This window comes from Muscardinus avellanarius (genome assembly GCF_963383645.1).
Source record: "Muscardinus avellanarius genome assembly, chromosome: 8".
NCBI lineage: Eukaryota > Metazoa > Chordata > Mammalia > Rodentia > Gliridae > Muscardinus > Muscardinus avellanarius.
In genome coordinates this window covers 59,487,536-59,499,818 of record NC_137794.1, presented here as the reverse complement: position 1 = coordinate 59,499,818, position 12,283 = coordinate 59,487,536, and the positions used below count along the sequence as shown (strand labels likewise).

Here is a 12,283-nt window from a genome sequence, read left to right as displayed (position 1 = left end):
GGGATGCCTTCCAATGGCAACTTTGTAGAATATTTGCCATGTGTAACGCCCTGATGTCTGTGAAGGTGAAGTAGGCATAAGACCTGGCTCAAACAGTCCTTGAGTTTTCTGAGAGTGGCATGATAGAGAAGTTACTGTTTTAAGTAAGCAATCACATTCTTTTTTTTTTTTTTTTTGGCCATAAAAATATGGAACGCTTCACGAATTTGCGTGTCATCCTTGAGCAAGGGCCATGCTAATCTTCTCTTTATCATTCCAATTTTAGTATATGTGCTGCCGAAGCTAGCACTTACATTTATTTATTTATTTATTTATTTATTTATTTATTTATTTATTTATTTATTGGAGACAGGGTCTCTTAAGCCAGCAAGGCTGGCTTCGAACCTGCATGATCCTCCTGTCCCCGCCTCCCAAGCGTGGGGATTACAAGCGTGCGCCACCACGCCCGGCCTAATCAGATTCTTTTATTAGTATATGATTTTTAACATTTTAAATCAAGCCGGGCGTGGTGGCGCGCGCTTGTAATCCCCGGAGGTAGAAGGGCTTCCAGGAACCCCAGTACCACCAAAAAAAACAAAACAAACAAAAAAAAAACATTTTAAATCAAAATGTTTCATATAATTTTTTCCTTAAAAAATTCTAATATATAGAAATAATCCAAACACTACAGTTCTATGTCCCATCAAAGGTGAATACCTTTTTTCTCCCCTATTAGCTTTCAGGCTCTTTACTCGGCATTTACAATACATAGAGCCTGGATACTGTACAGGTCATACAGATTGTGAAGAAGTGGATTTTATAGACTCTTCAACTAATTTCCTATCGACATTCCAAGTAGAATAGTCAAAAACATCTGACAATCATTAAGCTCCTTATAGTTTTTAGTCCCCGATAAAGATGAGCAAACTTTGGAAGACGAAACCCCTGGTGTTGGAGTCTCTAATAGCAGCTGTGATAGCAAATGCTGCGCATTCATCATAACTACGAAAGCCCACACAAAACGTGCCAGCATTTGTCTAGAAGAATTCCTTAGTGATGAGAACATTCTGTGTGTCAGGGCCCTAAAGAATTGGATGTGCACTGTAGGCAGTGTTGGTTTGTGGTCATTTTTGAAACCTGCATGCAGTGAGCCTTCACAACAAACCCTTGGGCTTTACTTACCTGGGTGACGTCAGATGGTGTGGACTTTAGTTCTTGAGTGCCAGTAATGCTTTGAAAATGAGGTTGTAAAGAGGGATTTCAAATAGTTTGGAATCCATCCCCAAAATAACTTAATGGCTACAATTTAATTCCGTTATATGGTATGTGTCATAATTCAGTATTACTCTAAAAGCAATTTTCTTTTCCCTTTAGAATATAAATAAAATATGACAGAAGTCCCAGATGGCTCTGCTTTTAGCTGAACTGCCTATTGAATTATAAAAATTTCAAAATGGAAGCATCTTAGTTGGCATGCTTCGTTTTTACCAGCGAACAAACTAAGGCCTGGAGAGATTAGGGACTTTGTCCATGGCCAGCTCCTGTAAGACCTGAGCTGACTCCAGGGCTAATCACTGCTACATTCTGTTTCTTCTGTTGCCACATTCTGCCTCTGTGTTGACAGAGAGCTTTGTCAGTCTTTGAAGAACAGTTGGCAAGGCTAGAACTGTGTCCCACGTTCTCCTTTGTCCCATAGGTTATGCCTTCAGTGAAGATGGTGAATATTTTGCCTATGGTCTGAGTGCCAGTGGCTCAGACTGGGTGACGATCAAGTTCATGAAAGTCGATGGTGCCAAAGAGCTTCCTGATGTGCTCGAACGCGTCAAGTTCAGCTGTATGGCCTGGACCCACGATGGGAAGGGGATGTTCTACAACTCCTACCCCCAACAGGATGGAAAGAGCGATGGTACGTGAAGCCCTTTATTCACAAAAGGAGATGTGACTTCCCGTGACCAAAAAGGAAGCTAAACTCTACATAGTGGTTGTGTGGTTCTATAGCCAGGCTTCCTCACGGGGTACTGCACCAGTTAGCTTTGCCGTATAACAAAACCACACCAAGCCCAGTGGCTTGGAATTACAGCCCATTATTTTTGCATGTGCCCCTTTGGGTTGGCCGGGCAGTTCATCTGGGCTTAGCTGTGTTTTGCCTCATCTGGCCAACTTGCTAGTCAGTTGGTTGATGATAATTTAACTCTTCCACGTGTCTGGGACTTCAGCAGGGGCAAGTAGGCATTTTAACTCTGACCTATAGAGTCACTCATCTGCCAATAGGCCGGCCCACACTTCTTTCATATGGCAACTCAGCAAGATTCCAGGAGGGAGAGCTGGCAGGCACAAGCCTTTTGGTTGTCTGAGCTTCGCAACGGCACATCAGCTTCTCTGCTTTCTCTTGGCTAAAGCATGTCACTGGGCCAGCCCCTTTCAACAGATGGGGAAATAGATTCAGAATATGGGGCCGTTGCTGGTAGCAGGAGCGCATGCCCAGAAACCTAGCACTTGTGACCTGAGACTAGAAGACCACCAGTTCAAGGCTAGCCTCGGGAACAGAGAAACCATGTTTCCAAAAATAAAATTAAAAAAAAATTTGGGGTGTAGCACAATGACAGAGCATCCGAGTTCAATCTCTACTACCACATTAAAAAAAAAAAAAAGAAAATGGAATTCTTATGCAATCAGTCCTTCATGTTGTATCTCTTAAGGGGATCCTGGAGAAAATGGTATTTTTTTTTTTTTAACAAAACCAACCTATTACATGACAGTGAGTGATTATAAAACTTCTCTGCTGCAGTCATCACGGTTTCTGTTGATCAGAAGTTACAGGTCACCTGTTAATTGTGTTTACTTTGATCCTTTTACTTCCTCTACACACTTTCGTTGTTCCCATCAATTGCACAAAGATCCTATTGTGTTCAAGTGATCCCTTCCATCCTTACCCCTTCCCTCAATTTTTGGGGGGCAGGGGAAGACTGGGAACTGGCCCCAGGGACATTCTACCTCTGAACTACCCCAGCCTTTTTTGGGGGGACAGGGGAGATAGGATATTGCTAAGTTGCCGAGTGTCTCTCTAAGTTGCTGAGACTGTCCTCAAACTTGTGACTCTCCTGTCTCAGCCTCCTATAGACTGGGATACAGGCACGCTCCACCATGCCTGGCTCCCCTTTCACTCTTAAATCTCCCCACTCAGGGCCATTTACCTTGTATCTTATTGGTGCAACCTGTCAGCGTTATCTTCTACTGTATGCTACCCCACATTTCCACATGGTGTGTAACAGTTTCTTGTTATCTCGTTTGATTTTATAGCTGGTTTTATCATCTCTATGTTAAAGATTAGGAGCTTGGGTACGGAAGCTCCTAATCTTTGCTGGAGTGCTTGGGGCTGGCAAGAAAAAGCATGGCTGCTCTGGGGCTACCTCTGGTACTTCTGTCCCCTTGCCATGACTTGCTGGCTCTTTATCATCTTTAGGTATGCTTGCTTTATGGTTTTTCCTCCCAATTGAATTGGGAATAAGGCTATAATGCCTTTCATCTTTTTTGGCTGTGTGTCACTTTTGCTGCCTTTTAATTAGGCTTAGTAAGTTTTTTTTTTTTTTTAACTCACCAATTGACTACAAGAGGAGCTGAGAGTAGGCTTTTTATTCAAGGATGTTGGCTAAAGAAAGACATCTGCGCCCTGGACACTGAATTAGCTGTCTGTGTTAAGAGTGCTCCTGAATGAGAAGATGTTGGTTATTTCCAAGTTGGGGGTTAGGGGGAAGGAAAGAAAAGCATAACTGGCCAATTCTTGTTTGAACACAGTGTTATTAAGTTAACTTGTGAGAACCATGGAAGTTGTTATTTATCCTCAGCTCTCAGTGGCAAGAATAATGATGATTAGTAATTATGATTGGTTTAAGAAAGCCAGCATCTTCTCCCAGCTCTAATTTTTCTATCCTTGCGTTGAGAGGTTCTCAGTAGCCTCTCAGACTGTAATGGGGGTTTGGGAATGAAGAAAAGGAATTCATATTGTGTGTTTCTTATCAGTGTTCCTGGAAAACTATGAGTATCTTTTAAGTACCATGAAGATGTTTTTTACATTATAATATGTTTTTTTGTGTGTGGTACTGGGGATTGAACCCAGGGGTGATCTGCCTCCAAGCTACAGCCTGTTTTATTTATTTTAATTTTAAAGTCCATTAATTCATTAATTGTATATATATATATATAATCTGTGTATGTGGTACTGGGGATTGAACCCGGGAGCATTCTACCTCTGAGCTATACCTGCAGTCCTATTTTTTTTTTTTTTTTTTTTATTGTGAAACAGGATTTCACTAAGTTGCAGAGGTCCTTGCTAAGTTGCTGGGGCTGGCCATGAACATGAACCTTTGATCTTCCTGGCTCAGCCTCCCAAGTTCTGGGATTACAGGAATGTACCACTATGCCCATCTTTTTTTTTTTTTTTTTAAATTTTTAAACAGGATCTTGCTTAGTTGCTGAGGACCTCCCTAAGTTGCTGAGGCTAGCCTCAAACCTGCAATTCTCCTGACTCAGCCTCCCTAGTACCAGAATTACAGGTGTGTGCCACCAAGCCCAACTTTTTTTCATTGCTCTGATAATTTGTTGTACTTTCATAATACAGAAATAAAGTTCAGTCTTATAACTATCTCCCAAATCAACAGTATTACTTCAAGGGTGCAATCCAACTTCTACTTTCTATCTATTTATTTTTCATGTTATGACACAATTTTAGTTTTTACAATTTTATTGGTTAACATTGATTTTTATATAAACTTGAAATCACAGCAAAACTGAGATTTCCCCTGTATCTCCTGTCGCCACAAATGCACACCCTTCTTCATCATCAGCATTCCCCACAGAGTGAAGCATTTGCTAAAACTAATGAATCTACGCTGACACATCATTATCACCCGAAGTCCGTCATTGGTACTAGGGTTCGCTCTTGGTGATACACATCCTCTGGATTTGGACAGATGTGTAATGTCATGTATCCGCAGTATAGTATCACAAGATACATTGTACTACTCTCAAGCTAGTCTCTGCTCCACCGCTTTGTCCCTGCCTTCCCAACGCCTGGCAACCACTGATCTCTTTATGGTCTCCTTAGTTTTGACTTTCCTGGAGTGCCCTAGAGTTGGTGTTATATAGAGAACGTAACCCCTTCAGATTGGCTCCTTTCATTTAGTAACCATACTAAATCCTCTCTTTTCTTGGTTTGATGGCTCATTTCTTGAAAAAAAGGTTTCACTGTCTCAGCACGGTTTATCCATTTCATCTGCCTATTTGCTTTCAGATTTTGGCAATCACGCATAAAGTTGCTATGATAATACATGGACAAGTTTTTGTGTGGTTATAACATTCAATTCCTTTGGTTAAATATAAAGAAGCACAATTGCTCCTTCATACATAAGAGTATATGTACTTTTGTAAGAAACCCCTAATACTGTCTTCTAAAGTGCCTGCACCATTCCCACCAGCAAAGAATGAGAGTTCCTTTTACTTTATGTCCTCGCCAGCGTTTGGTGGTGTCAGATTTCTGGACTTTAGTCTTTCTAGTTAAGTGTGTAGTAGTTATCTCTTGTTATAATTAGGAATTTCCCTGCTGACAGGTGATGTGGAACATGTGTCATATGCTTATTTGCCATCTGTACATCTTCTTTGGTGCGAGGTGTCTATTAACATCTTTGACCTAGTATTTAATTGGTTTGTTGATTTGGTTATTTTTGAGCCTTGTTAATTTTTTTGGAGAACAGTTCTCTTTCAGGTATGTGTTTTGCCAACATTTTTTGTGACTTGTTTTATTATTCTTCTGATAGTATCATTTGCCAAGCATAAGTTTTTAATTTTAATGAAGTTTAGCTTATAAATTATTTATCTCATGGATTATGCCTTTGTTATATCTAAACAGTTATCACCAAAACCAAGGTCATCTAGATTTTCTTCTGTTATCTGCTAGGAATTTTTAGTTTTATGTTTTATATTTAGGCCCACAATTGATTTCAATTTAATTTTCATGAAGGATGTAAAGTCTGTGTCTAGATCTTTTTGGTTTTTTTTCTTGCATGTGGATGTCCAGTTGTTCCAGCACCGTTTGTTAAAAGGATTGCCTTTGTTCTGTTGTGTTTTCTTTGTTCCTTTGTCAAATACAGTTGTCTATATTTATTTGTGTCTATTTCTGGGCTCTCAGTTCTGTTCTATTGATCTGTTGGTTTATTCTTTTACCGATACCAACCACATTGTCTTGGTTACTGAAGCTTTATAATAAGTCCTGAAGACAGGAGTGCCAGTGAGGACTTTATTCCTCACATTCGGTATTATATTGGCTCTTCTAAGTCTTCGGCCTCTTCATGTGAACTTTAGACTCAATTTGCCCATAATCGCAAATTAACATGCTGGGATTTTGGTTGGGATTGCATGAATCTGTAGGTCAGGTTGGGCAGAACTGACATCTTGGCAGTATTGAGTCTCCTATCCATAAGTGAAGACTGTCTCTAGTTAGTTCTTTTTTTGTTTTACCAGAGCTTGCCTCAAATAGATTTTGCACGTATTTTGTTAGATGTATATTTCAGTCTTTCATTTTGTTGGGTGCTAATGGCACCATGTTTTGAATTTCAAACTCTACTTTTTCACTGCTGGTATGTCCAAAAGAGATTATTTCAATATGTTAACATTTTATCCTGTAACCAGATACTTACTTAACCATTTCAAATATTTCCAGTATACTATAGGTGATGCAGATTTTCTTAAATTTTCCAGCTGCATTTCAGTTTACATTTTTAACTCTTTCAGGCACGGAGACATCCACCAATCTCCACCAGAAACTCTACTATCATGTTTTGGGGACCGATCAGTCTGAAGACATTCTGTGTGCCGAGTTTCCCGATGAACCTAAATGGATGGGTGGAGCTGAGGTATTGTGTAGCTATGAAATTTTACCCTCAGAGATCATGTCTTGAGTATGTACAGACACATAAATATTCATGTTATGCAGTGATTCTTATAGATGGTAGAAGCCGTGTAGATATTCTTTTAAAGAATAATCATATTCAGCCAGGCATGGTGGCGCACACTTATAATCCTCACGGCTTGGGAGGCTGAGACAGGAGGGTCACACAGGTTCGAAGCCAGCCTCAGCTACTTAGTAAGACTCTCAGCATTAGTGAGACCCTGTTTCCAAATAAAGTATAAAATAGGTCTGGGAGTATAGCCGGAGGTAGAAGGCCCCTGAGTTTCATCTCCAGTGCCACCAAAAATAAAAAATAAAAAAATGATATTCAGATTGATTCTTAATAAAGGGAGGGTGTTAAATCCTTTAACTGTAATCTCAATAGAAAAACCTCTAAACTAAGCGTAATACATGTTTGTGGTACTATATAATGAAAGTGGACAATAATGTGAAATAAAACATAAACATTTTAAAAACTCAGATTCCTACTCAGTGGTGAGCAAAGTAGCCTACCAAAAATGTTCTTTGTACACAGGTGAGAATGTGCATGAGACAGGAGTGTTTTCCTCTTTCTACACAACTCTGCTCTGTTCACTCATCTTGTTCACTTGTTTTCACATTAAAATAAGCATCTTTTAGACATTTTCCCATTTTGTGTATATTCCTACATTGTCTAGTGTCTTTTTCTTTTTTTTTTCCTTTGGCGGTACCAGGGATGGAACCCTTCTACCTCCGGGCTACACTCCCAGACCTACTTTTTCATATTTTATTTGGAAACAGGGTCTCTTAAGCCAGCAAAGCTGGCTTTGAACCTGCACGATCCTCCTGTCTCTGCCTCCCAAGCGCGGAGATTACAAGCGTGAGCCACCACGCCCGGCAAGCCTAGTGGTCTTGACAGTAACCAGCTTCTACTGAAGTGACATGTTCTGTCGGTTCTGGCCCAGATTTTATTCTGTATCTTGAAAGTCAGCATGAAGAAACTTAGGGGTGCTGGGAGTAAGAATTTGACTCTTGTTAGTTTGTGTCTGCATATGAGGCAGTATTTGTTGTGACAGAGAAACATTCTGAAGTTTTAATAAGGGGAGGGTATATTATCTGGCTTTTAGTGGGAATGAAGGATCCACTACAAATTTTTTGCTAATTGAGACACTGCTTTGCTTTTTTTTTTTTGCGGTACTGGGGATGTACTGGGGATGGAACCCAGGGGCATCCTACCTCGGAACTATACCGCCAGCCTTATTTCTTATTCTTTATTTTGAAACAAGGTTTCACTGAGTTGCAAAGGGCCTCGCTAAGTAGCTGAGGCTGGCTGCGAACCTGGATCCTCCTGTCTTACCCTGCCGAATGCTGGAATTACAAGTGTGCGCCACCACGCCTGGCTCGAGACACCTTCTAAAAGACAATTAGTACTTTTGTAGGAAAGGGGCATTTAAAATATTTCTTTTTGTGGGTTAAAATGGGTTTGGTTCATGGAGGGACAGAATAGGAATTGATAATATTCTATCCACATGTGTTGATGTGCTGTATTCCCGGTTCTTTTCTTTTTTTATTTTCTTTTTCTAGACCAAGGGTTGGTAAAGTATTGTGCTTGGCCAGATCTGGCCTGCTGTCTGTTTGTATAAAGTTAGTTCTCCTGGAGCCCAGCCACGCTTATCACAGCTGGCTAGTTGCCACACAAGGCCTGTGGCCCACAAAGCTGAAAATAGTCACTGTCTGGACCCGCATAGAAAGCTTTGCAGATTTTCATAAAATATGTTCAAAATGAATTTATAGGACTCAAATTTTATGTCCTTAAAATGCACTCCTTTTTTTTTAACGCTGTTTCTTGTACCTGACTCCTTACCAGTTCTTATGTAGTTACTACTGTCATGATTCATTTCTGTTTGTTGTTAGTGACTTCTCTGATATCTAGGACCTAGTAGATTTTTCCACTATTTTTTTCTGCTCTGGCTTCTCCTCTTACCTGAGCTTTCTGCTTACTGCAGATCCATAGGTATTTATTTATAAAAATAATACACATTTTTTACTTAAAACCCCTTCCAAAATTAAAATATTAAGTTTTATGTTTTTCTTTTTCACTTTTTTTGGTAGGGGTATTAAAGGGAGGAACTTTCAAAAGTACATTTCAGTAATCAAATTTCTTCTTTCTGGATTCTTTATAAAATCAAAGACATACTTTCTTGGGAGAAATTTTTAAGCTTCAAAGCTAATCTCATTGCAGCAGAACATTTTAATCAAAGTTAATTACTTGGTTGGTAGAATAACATGAATATTGAAAGTACATGCCAGAATATCAATATATTTTAGCATATAAATCTAAAAGAAAACAAAACTTAATGCGTGCCACTCAGGTTACTCAGATCACTTTACTAGCATTTGGTTGGGGTAGCTAGTCTGTGTGCTTTTTTTATTTTTACTTTAAGAAGATATAATTAAGCCAGGGTGGTGGCACATGCTTGTAATCCAATGCTTGGGAGGCTGAGACCAGAGGATCACAGGTTCGCCACCAGCTTCAGCTACTTGGCTCTCTGCAACCAGTGAGATCCTGTTTCAAAATAAAGAATAAAAAATAGGGCTGAGGGTGTAGCTTAGAGGTAGAATGCCGCAGGATTCCATCCATATATATAATTTTTTTGTTCATATATGTTACCATTTTTAAGTGTTCAGTGCAGTGCCACTAAGTACATTTTTGTGTAGTCATCACCACCACCCATCTCTAGAACCTTTTCAAAACATCTTACAAAACTGAAATTCTGTACCCATTATTCAGCTGTTCCCCATTCTAGACCTTCCTCTCCTTTTACTCATTATTCGACTTTCTCTTTGTACTGTAATATTTGAGGTACTTCTGTGTCTTTTTGCGACTGACTTTATTTAGCATAATGTCCTCAGGGTTCATGCATGTTGTAATAGTGTCAGAATTCCCTCCCTTTGTTAGGGAGAAAATACTCCATGGTACGTGTATATCCCGTGTTACATGTGTATGCTATGTCACTTCGCTAATATAATCTTGACCACAGCTTTGATGCTACACTTGATCTTAGCCAAAGGGCTGAGAAGCGATAACCACAGCTTTGAGAAGGAGATGAGTGCTCCATGCACAGAAAGATAAAATTAAGGCATTAACATGCAAGTCTGTGGCTAGATCTGCTTGCTGGATGTATTAGGTCTCAAAGTGCCTGTATCTTAACCATCATGTACTTCTCCCTGATCAAACGGAGGAGGTCACACAAAAAATAGCAGAAACGACTATTTAAATTTTTTTTTTTTTTTTTTTTTTTTTTTTTTTTTTGGTGGTACTGGGGTTCCTGGAAGCCCTTCTACCTCTGGGCTACACTCCCAGACCTATTTTATATTTTTATTTGGAAACAAGGTCTCTTAAAGCCAGCGAGGCTGGCTTCGAACCTGCACGATCCTCCTGTCTCCGCCTCCCAAGCGCTGGGATTACAAGCGTGCGCCACCATGCCTGGCAGCGAGGACTGTTTTAAAGAATGGCAGTAGCAGGGCTTGGTGGCGCACGCTTGTAATTCCCACACTTGGGAGGCGGAAACAGGAGGATCGCGCAGGTTCGAAGCCAGCCTCGTTGGCTTAAGAGACCCTGTTTCCAAATAAAAAGTATAAAATAGGTCTGGGAGTGTAGCCCAGAGGTAGAAGGGTTTCCAGGAACCCCAGTATCTCAAAAAAAAAAAAAAAAGAATGGCAGTAAATGAAGGGATGTATCTGTACTGCATAGAAGTAATAAATGAAATAAATATACATGCAAAGTGAGTCCAAGGAAGTTGCCTCAGAGACCTAGTTAGTGCATTCTGTGGAGAAAGTCTCTAAGAAAACTAATGGACTTACTAAACACAGACTGGGTGTGGGTAGTCTCCCCCTCTGGAGTAGCCGTATTCCAGCTTCTTGGGGGACCTTGCTAGGACTGTCAGTCCACCACTTCCCAAGGTTGGTCAGGCACGTCTGGCTGGCAAGGTGAGTACAACTGCCGTGTTTAACTATTTTGAGCGAAGAGGACCATCTTGCTATGTGGAGGAGCATTCTGTCATTGAAACATGCGTCCCGTAGCTCTTCAGGAGTAGAGACTTCAGAAGCCTTAGGCCCACTTGGAATTGATGGTGCAGTTTTAAGTCTTCCACTTAGAAAACTCGAGATTGTGGGGGGAAAAGTGTTGAAATGGGAGTGTCTTGTGCCCTTCACAGAAGTGTGCTATCTCCTAACAGCCTTTATTGAGTGTCTTGCATCTTGGAGACATTAAATGTCCTAGTCCTCTTTGTAACACCATGCCCCATAGGCATATGCTGTAGTTGTTCCTTTTATTTTTAAAAGCATTTGTTTTTAGGACAATCATGGAGCCTAGTATTTCAGGAATGTATTTGTAATATCTGTGAACGAAGAGCCAGGGTTACAGTGACAGGGGTGTTCTGGGACAGAAATCAGGAGATTTCAATTCTGGCCCCACTGTGTGGCTTTGAGGAGTCCGTTCATCTGCCCCAGTCTCTTCCCTTCATTTCTTCTAGAGCATTTTCAGCCCTTAAAGTCTATGGATGGAGGACTTGTCACAGCATCGCCTAGACTCCTGAGCAGGCTTCCTGGCCGAGAACATAGCTGCTGGGTGTGAGAAGTGGGGCGTGGAGAGTGGGCAGAGGCTGCTGTGGCGCTGGCTGGGGCTACATGAGTTCTCTGGCTTGCTGCCATCCTGGGCTGCCGCACTCCAAGTTCGTGGAGAACTTCCCATTAGATGCTAGATGCGATGCTGTGACTCCTCTTCATTTCTTCACAAATGCCTCCTCTGTCTTGCTGTATGGACACGTCTTTCTTGCCTTGGACAGGGAGAATTCGGTAAGTCTAATCAGGAAGTAGCTTGAGTATTCCCGTGTTGACTCAGTCATGCCTGCCCATGTTCCCCCAGGTTGGCTACCTCCTGCCTTGTTGGAATTCAGAGTTTCTGGACACTTGGGGGCAGTAGAATTATTAAAGATCCTTTGCAATTCAGAACAGAGTTTCACTTTCCAATGTGCATGCTGTTTCCCTTTCCCCAGCTCAAGTCTGGTGCTCCAGCAGGTGAGGTAGGGACTGTTTATTCCTTTCCCTTGCTTGTGCATTCTGTTTGGGTTTCTCCAGAAGCCATGCAGGGAGGAGGGACAGAGAGGGGAATGACTTTTTGCTTATCCAGAACAGTTTGTTAGTCTTTCTCGGCTGCTGATGTGGGTCCAGGTGCCCGCTTCCCTCACAGCATCCTGTTACAGTGAGAAGCCCTGGGTTCTGGGACCCTCTGTGCTATTGTTCCCTGTTGTGAGTTAATATACTTCAGCTGACCTTTTTCACCCGTGAGATTCACGCTTCCTTCTGCTCCCTCTCTGTCCT

General features: G+C 41.1%; 1 protein-coding gene across 1 annotated transcript in view; it reads left to right on the top strand.

Annotated features, from left to right (window-relative positions):
- The window catches only part of PREP (prolyl endopeptidase), a gene marked incomplete at both ends in the record, with an annotated part of 120,774 nt that overhangs the window by 29,383 nt on the left and 79,108 nt on the right, over positions 1-12,283 (top strand). The window contains 2 exons of the mRNA XM_080699812.1: positions 1,676-1,885; positions 6,766-6,887. Coding sequence (XP_080555938.1) covers positions 1,676-1,885; positions 6,766-6,887 — 332 coding nt within the window. The remainder of the gene's footprint in view (positions 1-1,675; positions 1,886-6,765; positions 6,888-12,283) is intronic.